This window comes from Numenius arquata, chromosome Z (genome assembly GCF_964106895.1).
Source record: "Numenius arquata chromosome Z, bNumArq3.hap1.1, whole genome shotgun sequence".
Classification (NCBI taxonomy): Eukaryota; Metazoa; Chordata; class Aves; order Charadriiformes; family Scolopacidae; genus Numenius; species Numenius arquata.
Window position 1 is genome coordinate 11,428,221 of NC_133616.1, and position 19,390 is coordinate 11,447,610.

Sequence of the window (19,390 nt, forward strand, 5' to 3'; positions counted from 1 at the left end):
GTCCCTTCCAACCAAGAAGATTCTGTGATTCTGCTGTTGATCTACAACCCAGGCACCTGATGCATTCCAGCATGCCTTGGATCAGAATAACTCAGTTGATCAGCAAAGGACCACAGAATTGTTCACCTCCTTGAATTCAATTCAGATCTGCAGTGACTGTGATCCCTCTGCTGGGACCTGCTCACCTCCCCTTCTTCTAGGTCATGTCAGGGCATATTGACTGGGCAGCAAGGAAAATGCGTCAGGCAAACTTGTGGTCTTTTGTGTTGTTGCTGGTATGCACTGGGCAGTTGTTGCTCACACAAGTGGATGTTTTGGCCAATATTTGCTCCCCCTTGTGGTGCCAGATCCTGCTGGTGCAATGCTGAGATAACAGCATAGATAACAGAAAGTTTTGCTAGAGGGGTTGTGCAATAGCACAAACATCTTGCTCACTGCCTGGGGGAAGCAGAGAAAGTTGCTGGCGAAGGAGAAGGCAGAGCAGAGCAGTGGATGTAACCTGTTCCTGATGCACCTTTACTTCAAGTCTGAGGGAATGCCTCACTTTTCTCAATGAGATCTCTGTTTTCCTGCCAAACACTGAGATTGAAACTGTCAATCATGCATCTGCAGAAGGCACGCTTAGAAGGGCTTGCTGAGGTGTCATGACCGACTGTGCTCACGCTGTGCATTTCAGCCAGCATTTGTGCCCTAAAAATGTTGAGCCCAGGTCCAAAATTCAAGGCTGTGTTCAGTGTTTATTCAAGTCTTACTGTTCTGAACATTATGTTGAGAAATACATACCTGGGAAACAACTACCTGGTCAATGTCAAGCTTTAAAGCCAGAAAGTAGGAAAGCCCTTTTGAATATGTTCTTTGTGAGGACTGTGGATGGCAATGATAAAATGGTCTGGAATTAGTATTTAAAAAGTACCCTGAGGTTTGTGGTCTAAAGTGTGATTTTTTTCACTTTTTCTCTGCAGCCTGTAGGCAAGAAGCTTTTACAAATAGCCGTTTGCTTTCCAAGGGTCCTTTGTAAGCCCACGTGAGCAGACTGTTCTTTTTTGACCTTTTCTGCCTCGCCCCTTTCTCACAGGAGTTTGCTGGTGAAGCTCTGAGGACACTCGTGGTGGCCTATAAAAACCTGGACGAAGACTACTTTCAGGACTGGATCAGGCGTCACCATGAAGCAAGCACTGCCTTGGAAGGACGGGAAGATAAATTGTCGGAGTTATATGAAGAGATTGAAAAAGATCTAATGGTTGGTTTTTCAGGGAATCTGGGCCAAGCTCTGGGGGAGGCAGTGAGGCTGCTGGTTTGTCAATAAACAGCTCAGTATGACTTCGGTAAACGTTGCTTTGCAAACATCTCAGTGGGTTGTGTGATGGGAGCAGTTAGGAATATGGCAGTCCTGGGTTTTCACTGGCACCTCCGTCAGGAGCCCGTAACCGGGCTGTCACCCACCAGTGCAGGGGAATGGTTTTATTTTAACTAATGTGGGTGTCAGGGTAGCTTTCTCGTGATGAAGTGACATATCAGAGCCTGAGGGAGATGACGTGGACACAAATATTTCATCGCTATCCTTTGCATGTGCAAATGGCTGATCTATTTATTTTCTTGTCTTTGAAACGGCAGGCACTGAATAATCCCCAGTGTCCCTCCATATCAGAGAGTGTCTTCTTTGTTCTTGCAGCCCTGGGCAGGATGGGGAGATGATGTCCATGAGCATGTTTGTGTCAATTTGAAATAGGACTGAACTGTGATCTTCAAGTCATTCTTTTCTCCATGAGTGTTGTTACAGCTTTTTGAATGCCCTGGGGGTCTGCCTGTGTTTTAGAGCTGTGAATAATGAATGAAAAGGATGTGTGGGATCTGAGGGGAAGCAACTCAGCTTTTTCACTCACAGCACCGTGTTTCTGAAATCTCAGAAACCCTGGGAGCCACACAGTTGCACTTCCATTAGCCCCACGCTCAGGATGCCAGCAGGGCCTGGGAAGAAGCAAGCCTGAGTTGAGGAGCTGATCACCCCTGGAAGTTGCAGAGCCCATGGAGCTGAGCCTACTGCCCTTCCAGGTCTGGTGTGGAAAAATGCTAATCCTCCAGTCCAGAGAATGGATCGTGCAAGTGCTGCGTGGACTATGTCTAAAGCAGGAAAGACATGGAGATTTAGGATGTAAAGGAGCCAGGTGTTTGCAAGGAAGGTTTATGAAGCTTTTGGCCTGAGTAGAGAAGAGGTCATAGGCTCACAGTAGGAAGAAGTGTGGCTCAGAAGAAAGCATTCTACACCAGACCCTTCTCTGTACTCCGTACAGAGTGACTTTACTTCCCAAAGGTGCTGGAGGGACAGACAGAGGGTGGGTGTAGGAAAGCCTGGCTTGTGACAGAGAATGGGTGTGAGAGCCAGAGTTAGCAAGGAAATAGAAAGGTATTGTGGAGGTGCAGAGGACTGTCAAGTATCATAGTCAGGTTGATGGGCAAGAGCAGAAGTCCCTCTGTGTGGCAGACTCCTGATAAGGGTCCTTAGGGACAGTAAGAATATAAGGACAAGGGGGAATAGGACTGGAAGGTGGTTATATTCAGTGAAGATTAGTGAAAATACTATTTATCATTGCTTTACCTAAAGTCTAAGGAAGATCCATGGTCAGGAAGGCATCATGACTGTCCTTCCAGCTGCTCTTACACCAGGTGATGGGCAGACAGGCAAAGGCCTGTCAACAATACTATTGTGCCTTTCTGCAGCTGTGGGGAACACATGCCCTTGTTCTCTGTTCCTGGGCACATTTGACCTTAGTGTCCACCTTTGGTCTCCCAGCTCAGGCTCAGGCTGCCAAGGACAAGCAGCTATTCCAGGAGGGGACTTTGTATACTACAAGCATTTAAGGTCTCACTAGCTGGACCAGGGACTACTGCTGTAAAATGTGGATTGTGCAGTTTTGAGGACCCTGTGGAGAAGTTCCCTCAGAGCTGATAGCAGTCATAGTTGATGAATGACGAACATTCCAGGAAGCCAAAAGGGATCTTGGGCTTAAAGCCAACCCCTCAATTTAGTCTCCCAACAGCAGGAGGTAGGTGGTAGCAGATGCTGTCTAAATCAGAGCTAGCAGTGAAACCTTCATGTCCCTTTGACAGTAGGTTAAAGCCACCAGATATCTCCAAAATGCAGGAAAAGCAGTAAGTTTAAAATAGTGAAGGTTTGTGCGACAGTGTAGAGCAGGGGTGTGGACAGGTCTGTTGTGGGCTTGAGAAGATGCTTAGCAGCCATATGACTGTTGCATTGCAATATGGCTGGGATCAAGGTCTGCACTAGAGGATGTGTATGGAGGTTTGGGGATCCACAGCCATCTCGGTCCCTCAGTGAGAACTCTATCTGCTGTGAAGGGCACAGGTGGAAGAACACAACCTGTTGGTCTGCAAACACGTTGGCCAATAATTTCATGCATGTTCATGATCCATCTGAGCCTGAGGGATTAGAGACTATAACATTTGCAGGATCAGGGCTCTACTCTGTACGTTAAATATGCTGAGGATGAGTGAAAAATCAGTACAACCTTACTCCTGGATTTCATTTGAGTTTGCATGAGTACTTACCTGGAGGTCTAATGCTTTCTCCTTTGCTAGCAATGGGAAGATTTAACCATTTCCCTGCTGTTTTCTGTTAAGCTGCTAGGTGCCACAGCGATTGAGGACAAGTTACAAGACGGAGTCCCACAGACAATTGAGACTCTTGCCAAAGCCAATATTAAAATATGGGTTCTTACTGGAGACAAACAAGGTAAAGAGGCTACAGATTCGGATGCTTCTCTTCTCTCCCACCAGTGGCTGGTTCTGCTAAGACCCATGTTCTCATTCTTTCAGGAGCTCTAATACTAAAGTGGATGGTGGGTTTGTTTCAATTTGGTCCTAGCATTAATGATCCAGAATAGAAATGGAAGAAATATAGGCTTTTGGAGAAAACATTAAATTGGAAAGAAAAGAGAACAGACTCCAATAAATTCTTTTGGAGAAATAGCAGCTTCACTGAAACAATGGTGCTCCAGGGAGGCCAAAACTGTTTGCAAATATTTTCATCTAAGAAATAAGCAGAGAATTTTTGAAAAAAATGAAATGTTTCATTTTGACATGTTCTGAAATGTAATAGTTTTGCTTATGAAATACCAAAATACTTTTTAATTTCAGAACAAAATGTCTTGATATGCTTCTTCAGAACTATGGTTTGGGGCTTTTCTAGGGGTAGGAGAAGGGAAAGCCAAATTATCGTGAAAAAAAATTTTGAATCAACATGAAATGTTTTTTGTTCCTCCAAGTATTTTGGACAAAGGGTGTTTTGAGCTTTTTCATTTTAGTAGAATTATTTTTTTCTGTGGCCTTGTAAAACCAAGTTAAGGGAGATTTGCTGCTATGTCCACCAAGGTGACTCTCCTGGTTCTCTAAAACTGTTGACTCTGAAAGGCTCAGAGCTCTTTTCAGTAAGAAAGAGAGCTTTTGTCCTTTTGTCTTGTGTGCAAAAAGGCCACAGAGATGCTGTGTGAGTTTGGGGCTGCTAAAACAGGTCATCTTCCTGGTTTATCTTTCACAGAGACAGCAATGAATATCGGTTACTCCTGCAACTTGCTGAATGATGACATGGAAGATGTTTTCGTTATTGAAGGCCGCACATCTGATGACGTACTTAATGAGCTGAGGTAAATGGCTGGAATATACAGCTTCCTTGCTGTGCAATGACACTGGAATGGAACAGCATTTTGTATTTTGTGCTATTCCACCTTTTTTTTCCTGTGGGCTTTACCTGGTGCAGTTCATTCAGGGACCTTAGATAACGACTATCTGGCTCCCTGGGAAAGCCAGCAGCAACATAGTACACAAATCTCTTCTGAGGATAAACTGTGAAGTTTCTTGATCCAAGAGCTCAAGTCTATGTAAATGTGTAAGAAAGCAGAGTCAGCCAGGCAATATCAGCTGATGTCCAACAAGCGATCTGCAGCCACAAAGCCTTTGGCCCCAGGATTGACCTATGCTGTTGCTCTACTGCTATTGCCATTCCTCCACGTTGCAGTCCTTTGTCTGGATATGGTCCTTTTCCAGCATTATCTGGAAATCTGTGCTACCCCATAACCTCCTCAATAGACACAAGTCCTTACGTATAGGTGGAAAATGGAATAGCTTCTCAGTTCATTTCTGTTGAAGTAGGTGGTTGTCAGGCAATAGGCACAGAAAATTGGGATGCCCTTCGGGATACTGTCCTTCATGGCATTCAGATGGTTTGTTCAACTTTAAATCAGCACAGGTTCAGCACAAATTTACTTAGAGTTTCAGAAACATGTTGGTGGTCTGCATAAACAGCAGCAAAAGTATGCATGTTGTTGTAGGGGTACAGAGAAAATGGAAGTAAACTATCAAAGGGAAGCATCAATTTCATATTTTCATGAAGTTGATTTAACAAAACAAATATTCACAAGCTTTTCATTTTTATTCTGCATTTTTTTTAGGAATGCGAGGAAAAAGATGAAGCCTGACTCCTTTCTGGACAGTGATGAAATCAACATTCAGTTTGAAAAGTCTTCAAAAAAACCAAAAATTGTACCTGATGAGCAAGCAAATGGGGCGTATGGTCTGGTTATCACTGGCCACAGCCTGGTAAGGAAGGTTCAGAGTCAGGTTAAGGCTGAGTTCTCTTAAGAACTTAATGGGATAGGGACATGCTGGAACTCTGAAAGTGTTTTAAAAATGTAGCTCTAGAGGTCTGGATTTTTTTTTCCTAACTGAAGATCAGGTTCAGTAGCTATGTGAGACATCAAAGGTGATGGACAAGGTTTCAGAAGACTGAACAGGGAAGAGTTGGCCCTAATGTTAGAGGAACAAATGTTAGAGGAGAGGCAGAGTAGCTGGATCAATTTTCATTTCCAGAAAGATACCAGAAAAATAATCAGGTGGGTTATGGATGCAGCAAGAAGATAACATCAGACTTGGGTTTCAAGTGTGTCAAGAACACATTCTAAAAAATTTATCTGATAACTGATGTATGTAACAGATAGGATATATATCTTATAACTTAACTAATAAATGGTTTGATGTTCTCTCCCATGATGTTCTTCCAAGCAAATTGAAGTAATATGGTATAGATGAAATTGTTAAGTGTCAGAGGCAAGACTGTTTGGAAAGTATGGTTCCTAAGGGCTTACTATTATCTAAACAACAGTGAAGTGGCACCTGCAGAGGGCTATCCCACATCTATTTGATATTCACTGTTTTCATTAACTGCTTGAGAAGAGAGCAGATAACACCAGGCTGGGAGAAACTGCAGGCATGATGGAGTTCAAGATTAGGTTTGAAAACAATTTTAGCAAATCGGATAAATACTTTGGAAAAATGGAGATGCGATTCAGTAAGTACAAATGCATTGTTACTCCACTTCCACATAATTGACTACACACATACAAAATCAAAGACAGGTATTTAAGAGCATCATCTGTCAGACTTGTGAAGAAAGCTTCCTGCTTCATTTAGCAATGGTAAAGTCTTAGCTGAAATAATTCAACTTATTTTGGCCGTTTTCTTTGAGAAAATGCAGACCAACTAGAGAGACTACAAAGAAAACTCTAAGAGTGGTCATGCATGATCTGGAGACCATAGGGAGCATAGGGGAAAATTGAGAGAGTTGGGATTTCTGAACCTAGAGAATACTGATCAGAGTTGGTAATACTCTTCAAATAATAATGGGTAAACAAAATAATGGAATTTAACTGAGCCATGAGAGTTTGGGATTAGATGTTCTTCCTGGTCAGAATAGCGAAGTACCGGAACAGATTTTCCATCCTTGGAAATTTTTTAGAACAGGTTAGAGAAAAAAACAATTTAGTTAAATTTCAGCCTGTCTGGGAGGAAGGCTTAGACTACATCAGGCTTATTTGTCTGTTGTATTTTGCTTTCCCAGATTGACGGGGAAGCAAATAGGAAAGAGGTCGAAAGAGCTGGGAGGCGCTGCCTTTCACAGACAAGACGCTTCTGTTCCCTGTGGTTGCTACTTGGTAGCAGTCCAGAAAATTTGACTCCCAACTCTATACCAGCGCTGCAAACTACTATTAAAAAAATATCATGTTGCTCTATTTTTGTCTTGTGTGCCAGGTATACAGATCCTGGACTATAGGGGACACTTTCAGGCAGTGACTATACTGTCAGGCAAACTCTATCCCTCTTTTACTCTCACTCCCTCTTTAACTCCAGGGCCTTAATCCCCTTTAGATCCCCTCTGCAAAACAGATAAGAGCTCTATCAAGTTCGGTGTGTCTGCATGGGTGAATCCTCTGACATCCCAGCCAGAAGATGGGATGACCTTCTCTGTTCCTACTCCATCCCTTCAGCCTGCAGGACAGACCCCATGTTCTGTGCTATAAAAGCACCACTGGCAGTGGTGACGAAGCTTTCTTTACACTCCTGGAAAACCACATGCTCACCCACACCCTGGCAAGGAGGTGTGTCCCACACAAATAAATTCAAATCTGGGCTGTGTGGGAGCAGCCAGCCCACATGGGCTGCAACAGAGTGGACACAGCCAGTCTCACCCAGACCATGGCTTTCTCCTGGGTGTGGACCACAAGGACAGTGGGGACAAAACTATATGTTATTTCTTTATATGAACCTAGACCCTCAACAATGGTGACAGTGCTGATACTGTCCCACTCACAGGCAGCATCTGTTCAGTGCCGTACCCCTGTGTGCAGGTGGGTGGGATGGTAGTCTCGCTTAAACAAAACGAGTGAGCAGAAGCACATCAGCATCTGTAACGGCAGCATCATACTAGATGATTTGTGTCCAGTACCTTTAATAGACTATGTGATAACATTTTGCCAGTGCTGTGCAGCAAGGATGTTGTGGGAAAAGCCATCTCTAATAGCTGTGACGGGCCGGTACTAAAGCTAAACCATGAGAAGGTCTCTCTTGTTGACCAAGCCTGCCTGCCACTGATGGGAGGGAAGTGGGGGAGCTGGTGACTCACAGCTCTCCCTTTCAAGAAGAAAGGGTATCTGGCCTAAGGATTGTCTGCCTTATGCAGAAAGGCCTGCTCTAATGGCTCTGAGGAGGAGTGAGCCCTGTAGATTCCTTCCATGCATGTCCACTGAGAAGAGACACCAAAGAACAGAGCCGAAAAGCATGATCTGAAAGAAAAATGAAAAGCTAACACTGCTCCCTCCCTGGAGGGGTGACCAGACATCAAATTTTTCTCTGTGCTTCCTGAATAGAAATAACACAGCTGACTGATTTAAAGGTTCAGCACTCAGAGCAAAGTTGCCTTCTCCCCGGCTGTGTGTTTTGCTTTGTCATGCCCACCTGAGCTCAGCCTTTTCCATATTTTTTTTTTTAATTAAGTACTCCCAAATTGAAGTCTCTTCTATTTAAACCACAGATCTCCCAGAGCTTAAAAAATAAACAGAGAGGGATAAGCAGAGACTCTCTCGCATGGAGATACGCAGGGCTGTCTCAGGCCCAGCAGCAGCTTCGTTAATTTAGTGCTCCTGTTGTTTGGCACTTTTAATGCACTGTCAGGTTACATCAGCCAGGGCAGCTGTTGTGCAAATCCAGCTGTGATACGCACAAGGTGCAAGCTGGACCTGGTAGGTGTACGCTGGGTAGCATGATGTTGTGGGGTAGGGATGCTCCTGGTGACCAAATGGATGGATTCACCTACATCCTCTTTGTCAGGCCTCCAGCTGCTGCTGGTCTGACCTGAACACCCCCTTTGCTCCTTCTTTGCAGGCTTATGCGCTGGAAGGGAATTTGGAGCTGGAGCTGGTGAGAACTGCCTGCATGTGCAAAGTGGTGATCTGCTGCCGGGTGACTCCACTGCAGAAGGCCCAGGTGGTGGAGCTGGTGAAGAAGTACAAGAAGGCTGTGACTCTGGCAATTGGAGATGGAGCCAACGATGTCAGCATGATCAAAAGTGAGTGATGGACGACAGCTGACACGCTCTAGCACACTGACTCTCTGATGTGTTTGCTATCTGAGGTGGCTGAGCAGCGGGAACATGTATCTAAGTGTCTTCTGTACCACCCTCTTTGTGGCACCAAGTGGCTGTCTCCCAAGTTTTGTCCAGTTTCTGCACAGCCCTGCCACTATAGGCTACGTGTGCCTCCTGCCTTCTAGGACACACAGCAGGGCTCTTCCTTTGCTCCCACCTCCAGAATCGCAGGAAGCTAAGGCTGCACTTATTGCCTATTTCTCTGTTTCTACCTTAGAATAGACAAAAGCCCACCGGGGCTATGATGTGTCCGCCCATGTCTCTGCATGGCCACCATCACAAGGGCAATACAAAGAACAAACAAGTATGTTTCAGAGAGGGCCTGTCCACAATGCAGAAAGAAAATTTTCTTGCCTGTAAATAGTTTGTATAATGTTAGAAGATTTTTTTTAACACTTCCATGTGGTAGGACCAATTATCTCCCTTGAGTTATAAATCATGGGCTTCTAGGCCCCTTTGTCCTTGAGCATCATTTGATGCTGCGTTACCTCACTCAATTTATGAAAAAAATCCCCTAACTAGGTATAATTAAATTAAGATTATTCAGAAGGGCCTATTGCTAATCTTCCTTGTGTTAATTTGCAAGAATTGATTAAGTGGAGCCTTTTAATTAAGAAAGAAAAGGCTAAGTAGGGAGCTTCAAGGGAGATAAGTCAGGCAGTCAGTAAAGAAAGGATAAGAAAAGCAAGTTAAAGTGTACATGATAATTAGAAACTACCCCCTCGCCCCTCATGAGAGGGTTGGGACTTTGGGATTTTATCAGTTCACTGTTCCGTGGAAACCCCTGAATATAACCAACCTCCAGCCATGAAGATTGTTCTCATTAGTTAAAGCTGTATAATTAGCTGTCACATTAAACTTATGTCCATGTTTAATAAACCCAAGTCACTATTAAAAAAGACGTGACTCTTCTATCTAATTATTTGATTGAACTAATAAAGCCTAGGAAATGTAAAAAGGCTACAGTCAGCCTTGTAGCACTGTGTCTGAGAAATCTATAACGGGGTTGAAGATTTTGCTTGTCTGAAGTGATATTTTAAGGCAGCTGGAAGGACATGCATGCATGTAAATACAATTCACATGTAAATATAAATTAAAGTGGTTTTTTTTGTCAACAACATCATTTATGCTGTTCGAAAACATTCAGAAAGAAAACATGAATTGTCACTGAGGGTGTAATTTCATGCAAATAATACAAACACAGTTACTGGCAATGTATCACCTCAGCCAAAAACATAACGCTGCTGAAAGAATTAGTGCCACAAAATATTTTTATTTTTTAAAAAAATAACTTTACGTGTGACTTTTTATGAAGGCTGGGAAGGAATTAACACATTGTCCCAGTGCAGGGAACTCTTAAAAGAATGGGGTGATGAAAACTCTCACTGTAATGACATGATGAATAACCTTCTCGTTGCAGCTGCTCACATTGGGGTTGGTATCAGTGGCCAGGAGGGCATGCAGGCAGTCTTGTCCAGTGACTTCTCCTTCGCACAGTTCCGTTACCTGCAGCGCCTGCTCCTGGTCCACGGCCGGTGGTCCTACATCCGCATGTGCAAGTTCCTCAAATACTTCTTCTACAAGAATTTTGCCTTCACGTTAGTGCATTTCTGGTACGGCTTCTTCTCTGGCTTCTCGGCACAGGTAAGTCCAGCTTCTGTTTTCTCATGGTCATGTCCAGCATTTTCAAGTAAAGTGTCTGGAAACATTTTAAAAGGAAATAAACTAGGCCATCATCCCAACCTCACTGGATGGCACACAGGTCTGTCTTCTTCAGCTGTATGAGTATAAAGAAAATCTCCCCCACACTGGCGGCCAGTCAAGGGACCAGAGCCAGAGGGCGGATCCTGCTTAAGATCACCTTATACTTTTGGTCTCAATAAGCGTCTCGAACCAAGATGTTCCACCATGTAATTGTGTACACTTTTGAAGAGATGGAAAAGGCAACTTTTTGCTACCTTCATGCTCTTTTTTTTTTCTTTTTCCTTTTTTTTTCAGACTGTCTATGATGAGTGGTTCATTACGCTTTACAATTTGGTATATACTTCCCTCCCAGTGCTAGGAATGAGCCTCTTTGATCAGGTACTGTTTCTATCACCACATGGATTTTTTTACATGGGTTTTTTCTTCAGGTGCTGTGAGCTGGTTCCATGAAGCAACAGCAGCCAACTTTTTGGCTAGCTGTTGTGGTTGTTCCTAACATAGTTTCCAGCCAGTGAGACCTGAGAGCACAAAAAAAGGATAAACCAGGGAGCAGATGTTGTCTTATTTGGCCTGTGGGTTTCAGCGCGTGATGAGACTCCTGAGTTAGGCTGTTGACTACAGTAAAAGCTGCCATTGCAATGTTCCCCTGAAGTAGACACATCTTACTGGCTGTGTTACTGAAGCCTGACATTTTAATGACCACACAGAACGATGAATGAGCTTGAACTCTGAAGCCAGGTTCTCCAGGTTCAACCTTTCTAGGGGAAGTCTTCCTGAAGTAATTTCATGTGCATACTTTTACCTCCTATGCTATTACTGTTTAGCAAGGCCTAGAAGAAATAAATCTGCTCCTGTATGCCTTTTGCTAGTTAAGTAAGTAGGGACTTGCTTCACAGTGTTCAGGTCTGAACACCTAAGGGATCCAAGATGGACAGCGATGCTCGTGTGTGGACCCAGTGGAGGTATTTTCTATTCTTTAGCTTCCAGGCAACTCTCAGAAGAGCAGACCATGCAGTCTGCTTAAGATGAAGTGTACCTGCATTTTTTTTGGCAGCACTTGTCAGCTTTCTCAGCACAAGAAAGGTGAAATTCAACATGGAAAATGTGTCTAGGTGGCCTTGGGATACGGCACACTCACCAGCACAACCGAGTGAATTGTGCATTAAGCCTTTTGCTCATGGAAATGCATGCCACAGGGACATGGCAACTCTAGTGGTCTTGTGTGGTCGGTCAGGTAGGTGCCAGAAAATCTGACCATCTCCTGTCTTCTTTCAGGATGTGGATGATCGTTGGAGCATGCTGTTTCCACAGCTATATGTGCCTGGCCAGCAAAACCTCTACTTCAACAAAATGGTGTTTGTCAAGTGCATGTTGCAAGGGATCTACAGCTCCCTCATTCTCTTCTTCATCCCCTATGGGGCCATGTACAACACAATGAGAAGTGATGGGAAGGCCATTGCTGACTACCAGTCCTTTGCACTGATGGCCCAGACCTGCTTACTGATTGTGGTGTCTGTACAGGTAAGGCACCCCAGGTAGTGTTTTTAGGAATTACTTGTTTTTTGAAGGCAACATCTGGAAGGCCACTTGGGATCTCAATAGCATTGTATTTGCTGTATCATCTTGCATTTTTGCAAAACAAAAAAAAAAACTCTCCTGACACCAGATTCCCCTTCTCAGTTCAACAGAACCACAGATTCGTATTTTATGAAAGATCAGAGTGGCAGGAAAGCAGAATCTTTGCCTTGGGAAGTTTACAGTCATAGCAGACAAAAAAGTAAAGACTGGGAGTAGAGAAGGACTCATTCCAGTTTTACGGAATGGATTTGTAGCACAGGAGTGTCTGCTATCAGGCAGTTATTTATAGGGTCTCCATTGTGAGGCTGTCTCTGTAGCCTGGCCCCATGCATGATGCAGATGGTAGAACTGCACTCACTGGAAGAAATAGCTAAGGGTTGGGTGGTCCAAAATTCAGAAGGTACTAGCAGGATAAGAGAAATTTCTTACAAGAAAAGATAAATCGATCCTAGCTCCCCAGATAAAGGTTTCTGCTCTATGAGGTCTTGCAGGCTCCTTCTCCTAACTTTCAATGCTAGAACACAGCTTAGTTGTGAGGACATAAGCATGGCTTATTGGAATTTAGTATTCTGTCTCCAGTACTGGCCACCAGTGAAGCCTTGAGAAGACTGCAACAACAGGGAAAATGTAGAAATGCTTGCCTTGAATGGTCTTCCAGCATCCTATGATCTATGTCTTGGTATCTCTTGAGACTTGAATGAATAACAGCCTTGGGAGCAGGGGTACAAAGAAAAGAACAAGATATCCACTTTTGTTCAGCACAGATCTGATAAATAATTAAGACACTGACAGTAGCTGTACTGCTCCATTCTTTCAGATTGGCTTGGACACCTCTTACTGGACAGTCGTGAACCAGTTCTTCATCTGGGGCAGCCTTTCTGTTTACTTTGCTATCACCTTCACCATGTACAGTGACGGCATGTACCTGATCTTCACAGCCTCCTTTCCATTCGTTGGTAAGCTCTGGGACAAGTCTGGATTGCACTCAAAATGGGTATACTGTGGGGCTTAAATCTGTCAAGTATTTCTAGTACATGTTACTGCCTGTCTTGAGGCAATAACAGAATATATTGTTTGCCTTTTCTACAAGAACTGCCAGGGTATTTCTGAGGGCTGCTTGGAATGCTTATTTTGAATCCCATCCATGCAGGTGAACGTGTGCCACGTTCACTTCCGTGCATAAGAATGCACATTCACATGCAGCCAGAGGAATGATCCTTTAAATAAACCTACTGAGCTGGCTGGAATGCTTTCTGCTGCTCTTTTATATTCTGTTTCCAGGTGTCTAATGCTTACAGATATCTAGGAGCATTTTGTTTGCAGAAGGATGTGTGTTCTTTTGTAAGTAAGTTAACATGTTTGCATAGGAAAGCATACAAGTACAACATCTAGTTAGACATGAGAAACATGTCATGCGATTATGATGTGATGCCTGCCTGCCTTCAGACAGGTTACATGGCAAATTCCTAACAAAAACCCCAAAACCCAGTGATGACCAGGTCTTTGGAGTTACTCTCATGACAGATTTCTGAATGCATGCAAAAGGGGAAGGATAACATGAGCCTGTCTCCTGAGACTTTGACCAGGAGGAAGATGAAAGCTTAGCAAAGTAATTCAGATGTTTATTAAAAACATGCTCTGTGCATCCATAGCCAATATTAATAGATCATTGTTATGAGACTCTACTTTTTAAATCCCAGAGCTTTTTTGTTTCAAGTGTCAGGTTGGTGTATTAATCAATGCCTTTATTTCTGCATGAATTGTTAAGCCAAGACTTGTTCTGCCTATCTTCAACGCAATACCAAGGTGCTTGGCCATTTTAGAAATATCTGAGCTGCAGGTCAGTTGCAATGTATTTTCCGGGCAGATGGTCACATCCACTGTAAGATGGCTTTTAGTATCAAAAGTGCTGAGTGAGAGAAGGCAGTGTCTGTTCAATTGCCAGAGACAGGTGGCAACTCACTTGCCAGGGATATCTCTATCTGCTGCTCTTTTGATACCACATAGGTCAAATTAGCCATAATGCTTAGCACTGCTTAATAAGGTCTCAGTCTGAAACCATTTTTAAGGAAAGTGTTTCTAGTCTGGACTCAGACAACTTGTTTACTTTAATGTCAGTGGAGCTGTATTACAGCAGAATTTGGCCAACTGGAAAGAAAACATTCAGCAACTTTATTGCCAACAACAGCGTCAGTAAGCCTTGTAACGAGGGTTTTGCAGACAGTTTGTTCTATCTTAACATTCCTTCAGTTTTGGAGGAGCCAGAAGTGAGCACTTTGGTTTCCAAGAAGGTGGCAGTGTCATGCCAGCACACGGCAGTTTCTCTTCTTGTGCATCCAATTAGGCCATGCAGACACGCAGACCATGTGTTGCTCCTCTCACAGAGGGCTGTGATCCTATTGTCTACTGGCCGGTCAGAGTCAGTACTCCATATCCTTCAGGAAATGATGCTGGAAAGTAGGAAAATAGTGTTCCTCCTTTTGCACTAGAATCCTGGCAAAAGGTGAAAGAGCTGGGCTGCTGCTGAAGAAGGTCTCTTGAACATTTATATCAATCCTTTGCAGTGATTTGACTCTTTGTAAGGAGTCTAATTGTCATTCACTCTGACATACTTGTCTCCCTAAGTAGTCGCTGCAGTTGAGTCTGGACATCACATTTTTCTTTGCTCATCTCAGACAGTCATATTCATATCGCTGTCTTCTCTAGGGCAAGTTGATTTCAGTGTTGGAGATGGTGTCTACTTTGAATTTTGGCCTGTTTACCAAGTGCTTTGGAATCACAGGGGCTGAAAGGTTCAGGTTATTGATGGTGAGAGTGCTGCTGTTACGGGGGTTTTAATCATGCTTTTGTTTTTCAGGTACGGCTCGAAACACCCTCAGCCAACCAAACGTGTGGCTCGCAATCTTCCTCAGCATCACCCTCTGTGTGCTGCCTGTGGTCGGCTTTCGATTCCTGAAGGCTCAGTTAAAGCCAACTCCCAGCGATAAAGTAAGGAGATACCTTATTAAACCAGAAATCCTGCTTACTACCACCTAAGCTTACCGTGGAGGCGTATTGCAGGGGCTTGGCATTGCTCAGAGTGTATGTCCCTGGAGGTGAAAGTGCTGCCATCCTTCTGTCCCCTATTCCCTGGAGAAGGAGGATTGAATTTGGGTTTTGGCACAGTGCAAACCATCTGCAGCTGGGACCAAGGGCTGAGATTATTTAGATGTGGATTGGATTGCACCGGACCGAGGAAGCCACGCTATTTTTAGGTGCAAGGTTTAAGTGCTGTGGCTTGGTGGCAAAGCAGTGGAGAGTTTCAGTTCTCCTACCCTGCTGCTATACGGTTTTCAGCCTGGCAGAGCACAGCCCTTCACCCTCCACCCAGGTATATGTGTTTGCTGAGGATTTTTTGACTTCAGGATTTACTTCATTTGTAGCCAATGGTTATATCCCCCGCTCTGAAACCACCTGCCCTCCCCAGGAATACGAAGGTGAGGCCATTAGGGCAAAGAGAGGCCGGGAGAGATGGAGTGGGCAGAGAGCATAGAGCTCATGACAGCCAAGGGACCCCTACAGAAGATCAGTATGAACACAGCTCCCCGGGCCGGCTTTCAAACCAGAGCATCTGCTAAATGCTGCTGCCACCTGGTGCTTCTTTCCTCTTCCTGCACCGAGCTGCGAGATGCAAGTGTCTCCGAGCATCTTCCAAGGGCGTGTTCCTCACTGCTCCACAGTGGCTGCCGTCATCATCCTCGGGGCACCTGTGAAGCTCCCCAGGAACTCCAGGACTGGTGGGGAATGAGTGAAGGGGAATTCCCAACCGTTTCAGAGGGAGTAGGTGGGTGCTAGAGAAGACTGCAGGGTAGGGAGGTCCTCAGGACACAGTTAGAGGCAGCTCAAATATGTAAAAATGGGCTGTTTACCCTTCAGTTGAGTTGAAATCCAACACAGCTGTGGCCCAGAATCCCAGCCTCAAGTGCTTGGGTTGAGCATCTCTCTCTACTGCAAAATTACTTTACTTTTCTACATCCTGTGGGAAGTAAATTGTCATGAGAGGAGTGTTTGGGTTTCCTGCTGTATCAAGATCCCCAGCTGGAAGTACAAAATGAACCCAAGTTCAAGCCTGAAGCTTAGAGAAGCCCAGAACTGCTAGTGACAAGCTTAGTGGATGAAGGAAATGCTGTGGACGTTGTTTACCTGGATTTTAGTAAAGACTTCAACACCGTTTCCCACAGACTTCTCCTGGAGAAACTGGCTGCCCATGGCTTGGATGGGAGTACTCTTCTCTGGGTAAAAAACTGGCTGGATGGCTGGGCCCAAAGAACTGTGAATGGAGTTCACTGGTCTCAAATTTGGAAAGTCATGGGTTCGATGGATGGACTACTTGGTGGATAAGGAACTGGCTGAATGGCCGCACTCAAAGGGTTGTGGTCAATGGTTCAATGTCCAATTGGCGGCCAGTGATGAGTGGAGCTCTTCAGGGGTTGGTACTGGGACCAGTGCTGTTCAACATCTTTGTCAGAGACATGGACAGGGGGATAGAGTGCACCCTCGGCAAGTTTGCCAACGACACCAAGCTCGGTGGCATGGTCAACATGTTGGAGGGAAGGGATGCCATCCAGAGGGACCTGGACAGGCTTGAGAGATGGGCTCGTGCAAATCGCATGAAGTTCAACCAGGCCAAGTGCAGAGTCCTGCACCTGGGACATGGCAATCCCAGGCACAAATACAGGTTGGGCGGAGAATGGCTGGAGAGCAGCCCCGAGGAGAAGAACTTGGGGGTGCTCATGGATGAGAAGCTCAACATGAGCTGGCAATGTGCACTGGCAGCCCAGAAAGCCAACTGCATCCTGGGCTGCATCAAGAGAAGTGTGGCCAGCAGGTCACGGGAGGTGATTCTACCCCTCTACTCTGCGCTCATGAGACCCCACCTGGAGTACTGTGTCCAGCTCTGGAGTCCTCAACACAGGAAGGACATGGACCTGTTGGAACGGGTCCAGCGGAGGGCCACGAAGATGATCAGAGGGAGGGAGCACCTCCCCTATGAAGACAGGCTGAGAGAGCTGGGGTTGTTCAGCCTGGAGAAGACAAGGCTCCGCGGAGACCTCATAGCAGCCTTCCAATATCTGCAGGGAGCCTACAGGAGAGCCAGAGAGGGACTCTTTGTCAGGAGATGTAGTGACAGGACAAGGGGTAATGGTTTTAAATTGGAAGAGGGGAGATTTAGGTTAGACATTAGGAGGAAATTCTTTACTGTGAGGCTGGTGAAGCAATGGAACAGGTTGCCCAGGGAAGTTGTGGATGCCCCATCCCTGGAAGTGTTTAAGGACAGGTTGAATGGGGCTTTGAGCAACCTGCTCTAGTGGAGGTGTCCCTGCCCATGGCTGGGGGGTTGGAACCAGATGATCTTTAAGGTCCCTTCCAACTCTAACCATTCTATGAACAAAACTGGTGAGGGGTCTGGAGCACAAGTCTTATGAGGCGTGGCTGAGGGAGCTGGTGTTGTTCAGCCTGCAGAAGAGGAGGCTGAGGGGAGACCTTATCGGTCTCTACAACTACCTGAAAGGAGGCTATAGCGATGTGGGGATCGGTCTCTCCTCCCAAGTTACAAGCAACGGGACAAGAGGAAATGGCCTCAAGTTACACCAGGGGAGGTTTAGTATGGATATTAAGAAAAATGTATTCACTGAAAGGCTACCAAGCGTTGGAACAGGCTGTCCAGGGGAGTGGTGGAATTGCCATCCCTGGAGGTATTTAAAAGTCGGGTAGATGTAGTCCTGAGGGCCATGGTTTAGTGGTGTGTTTGGCAGTATTAGGTTGAAGGTTGGACTTGATGATCTTAAAGGTCCCCTCCAACCTAGACAATTCTATGATTCTGTGATTCTAAAAACCTACAGTTGCCACTGTTCCAAGCAGGAAGGACAGGGGTGGCTGGGGATTCTGCTGAGCCACTGGCACTCAGTACTGGCCTCCTGCCTTTGACGGTACCTTTCTGAAAAGATGCTTGTCTGCAGACAATCTCAGTGGCCATGTGGGACCAGAAAGCCCAGTACCTGCAAGTAAAGTACATTAGTTCTTCCCATTCTGCCAAGGATTATGATAATCTATTGATCACCATTCTTATCATAAAAAGCTTTTACATATCGGAGATCCCCTTTAATCGCCTGTTTTCTAGATTAAGCAAGCCAATTTTTAAATGTTTCCTTATTTGTTTTCCGGACTTTTGACTGTTGTTGAGATGACTATCACACTTTGGGTTATTTGACTGAAAAGAATATTTTTAATCAAAGTTTGACTAAAAGAGCTACAGTAACACCCCAACCAAGGCAGCGGAGAGCTGTGAGGAGCAATACACCAAAATCATCTCCTCCCAAGTCTTATAGATGATGCTCCCGTTAACGCCTTTTAGAATAAGATTTGCTTTTTCTTTTACCAGGCTGAGGCTGCCATCCTGTGTTGTAAATTCCATTCTTGCTCTGCAGCCTCTCCTGACGCCCCCCTGTTTTGTCAGTCAGTTTTGGCTTTGGACCCCTGCTTCTGTTTCCCTTTCTTAGCTCCTCTTTTGCTGTGCTTGTGAATAACGATGCATTTCCTGCTTTTTCCATCCTATTTTCTGACTTCAGGTCCTGCTTAAGATCAAAGAAGCCAAAAAGAGGCCACCTCCACCCTCACCAAAGAGACGCCTGCGCCGAACCAGCACTCGCCGCTCCGGCTATGCCTTCTCCCACCAGCACGGCTTTGGAGCACTCATTATGTCTGGGAGAAACATGCGGCCAAAATCACCTTTTGCCACAACGGGAACATTTTCACCAAATAGTGAGAAATACAAACACAAAGGACTGTAAAAAAAAAAAAAAAAAAAAAAAAAGGCAAAAACCCAACACAGCAAACCAAAGTAAAGGGCTGTCAGGAGAGGAGGCTGTGCTCCTTGTAAAGCACCAGGCTGGTGGTCACCTAGAGGTCTGTCATCCAGGCTAGCAAATCAAGGACTTGGGTCTTTCCTTTCACCCACATGCATGCTCCGACTCCAGCTTCTTTTCCAAAGACTTGTGCTGCTGCCAGGGAAGGCGGGCAGGGCGAGTTAGAACTGTTGTATGGTATCTCAGAAGGCCTCCCTGGAACAAGAGAGAG

The 19,390-nt window shown here is 45.0% G+C and overlaps 1 protein-coding gene across 1 annotated transcript in view; it reads left to right on the forward strand.

Moving 5' to 3' along the window:
• Window positions 1-19,104, forward strand: part of LOC141477545 (phospholipid-transporting ATPase ID-like) — a 75,155-nt gene extending 56,051 nt beyond the window's left edge. Inside the window, exons 18-28 of the mRNA XM_074166754.1 lie at window positions 1,076-1,240; window positions 3,640-3,751; window positions 4,556-4,661; window positions 5,466-5,613; window positions 8,731-8,914; window positions 10,413-10,636; window positions 10,991-11,074; window positions 11,972-12,217; window positions 13,092-13,230; window positions 15,132-15,262; window positions 18,883-19,104. Coding sequence (XP_074022855.1) covers window positions 1,076-1,240; window positions 3,640-3,751; window positions 4,556-4,661; window positions 5,466-5,613; window positions 8,731-8,914; window positions 10,413-10,636; window positions 10,991-11,074; window positions 11,972-12,217; window positions 13,092-13,230; window positions 15,132-15,262; window positions 18,883-19,104 — 1,761 coding nt within the window. The remainder of the gene's footprint in view (window positions 1-1,075; window positions 1,241-3,639; window positions 3,752-4,555; window positions 4,662-5,465; window positions 5,614-8,730; window positions 8,915-10,412; window positions 10,637-10,990; window positions 11,075-11,971; window positions 12,218-13,091; window positions 13,231-15,131; window positions 15,263-18,882) is intronic.
• The last annotated feature ends 286 nt before the right edge of the window (window positions 19,105-19,390 follow it).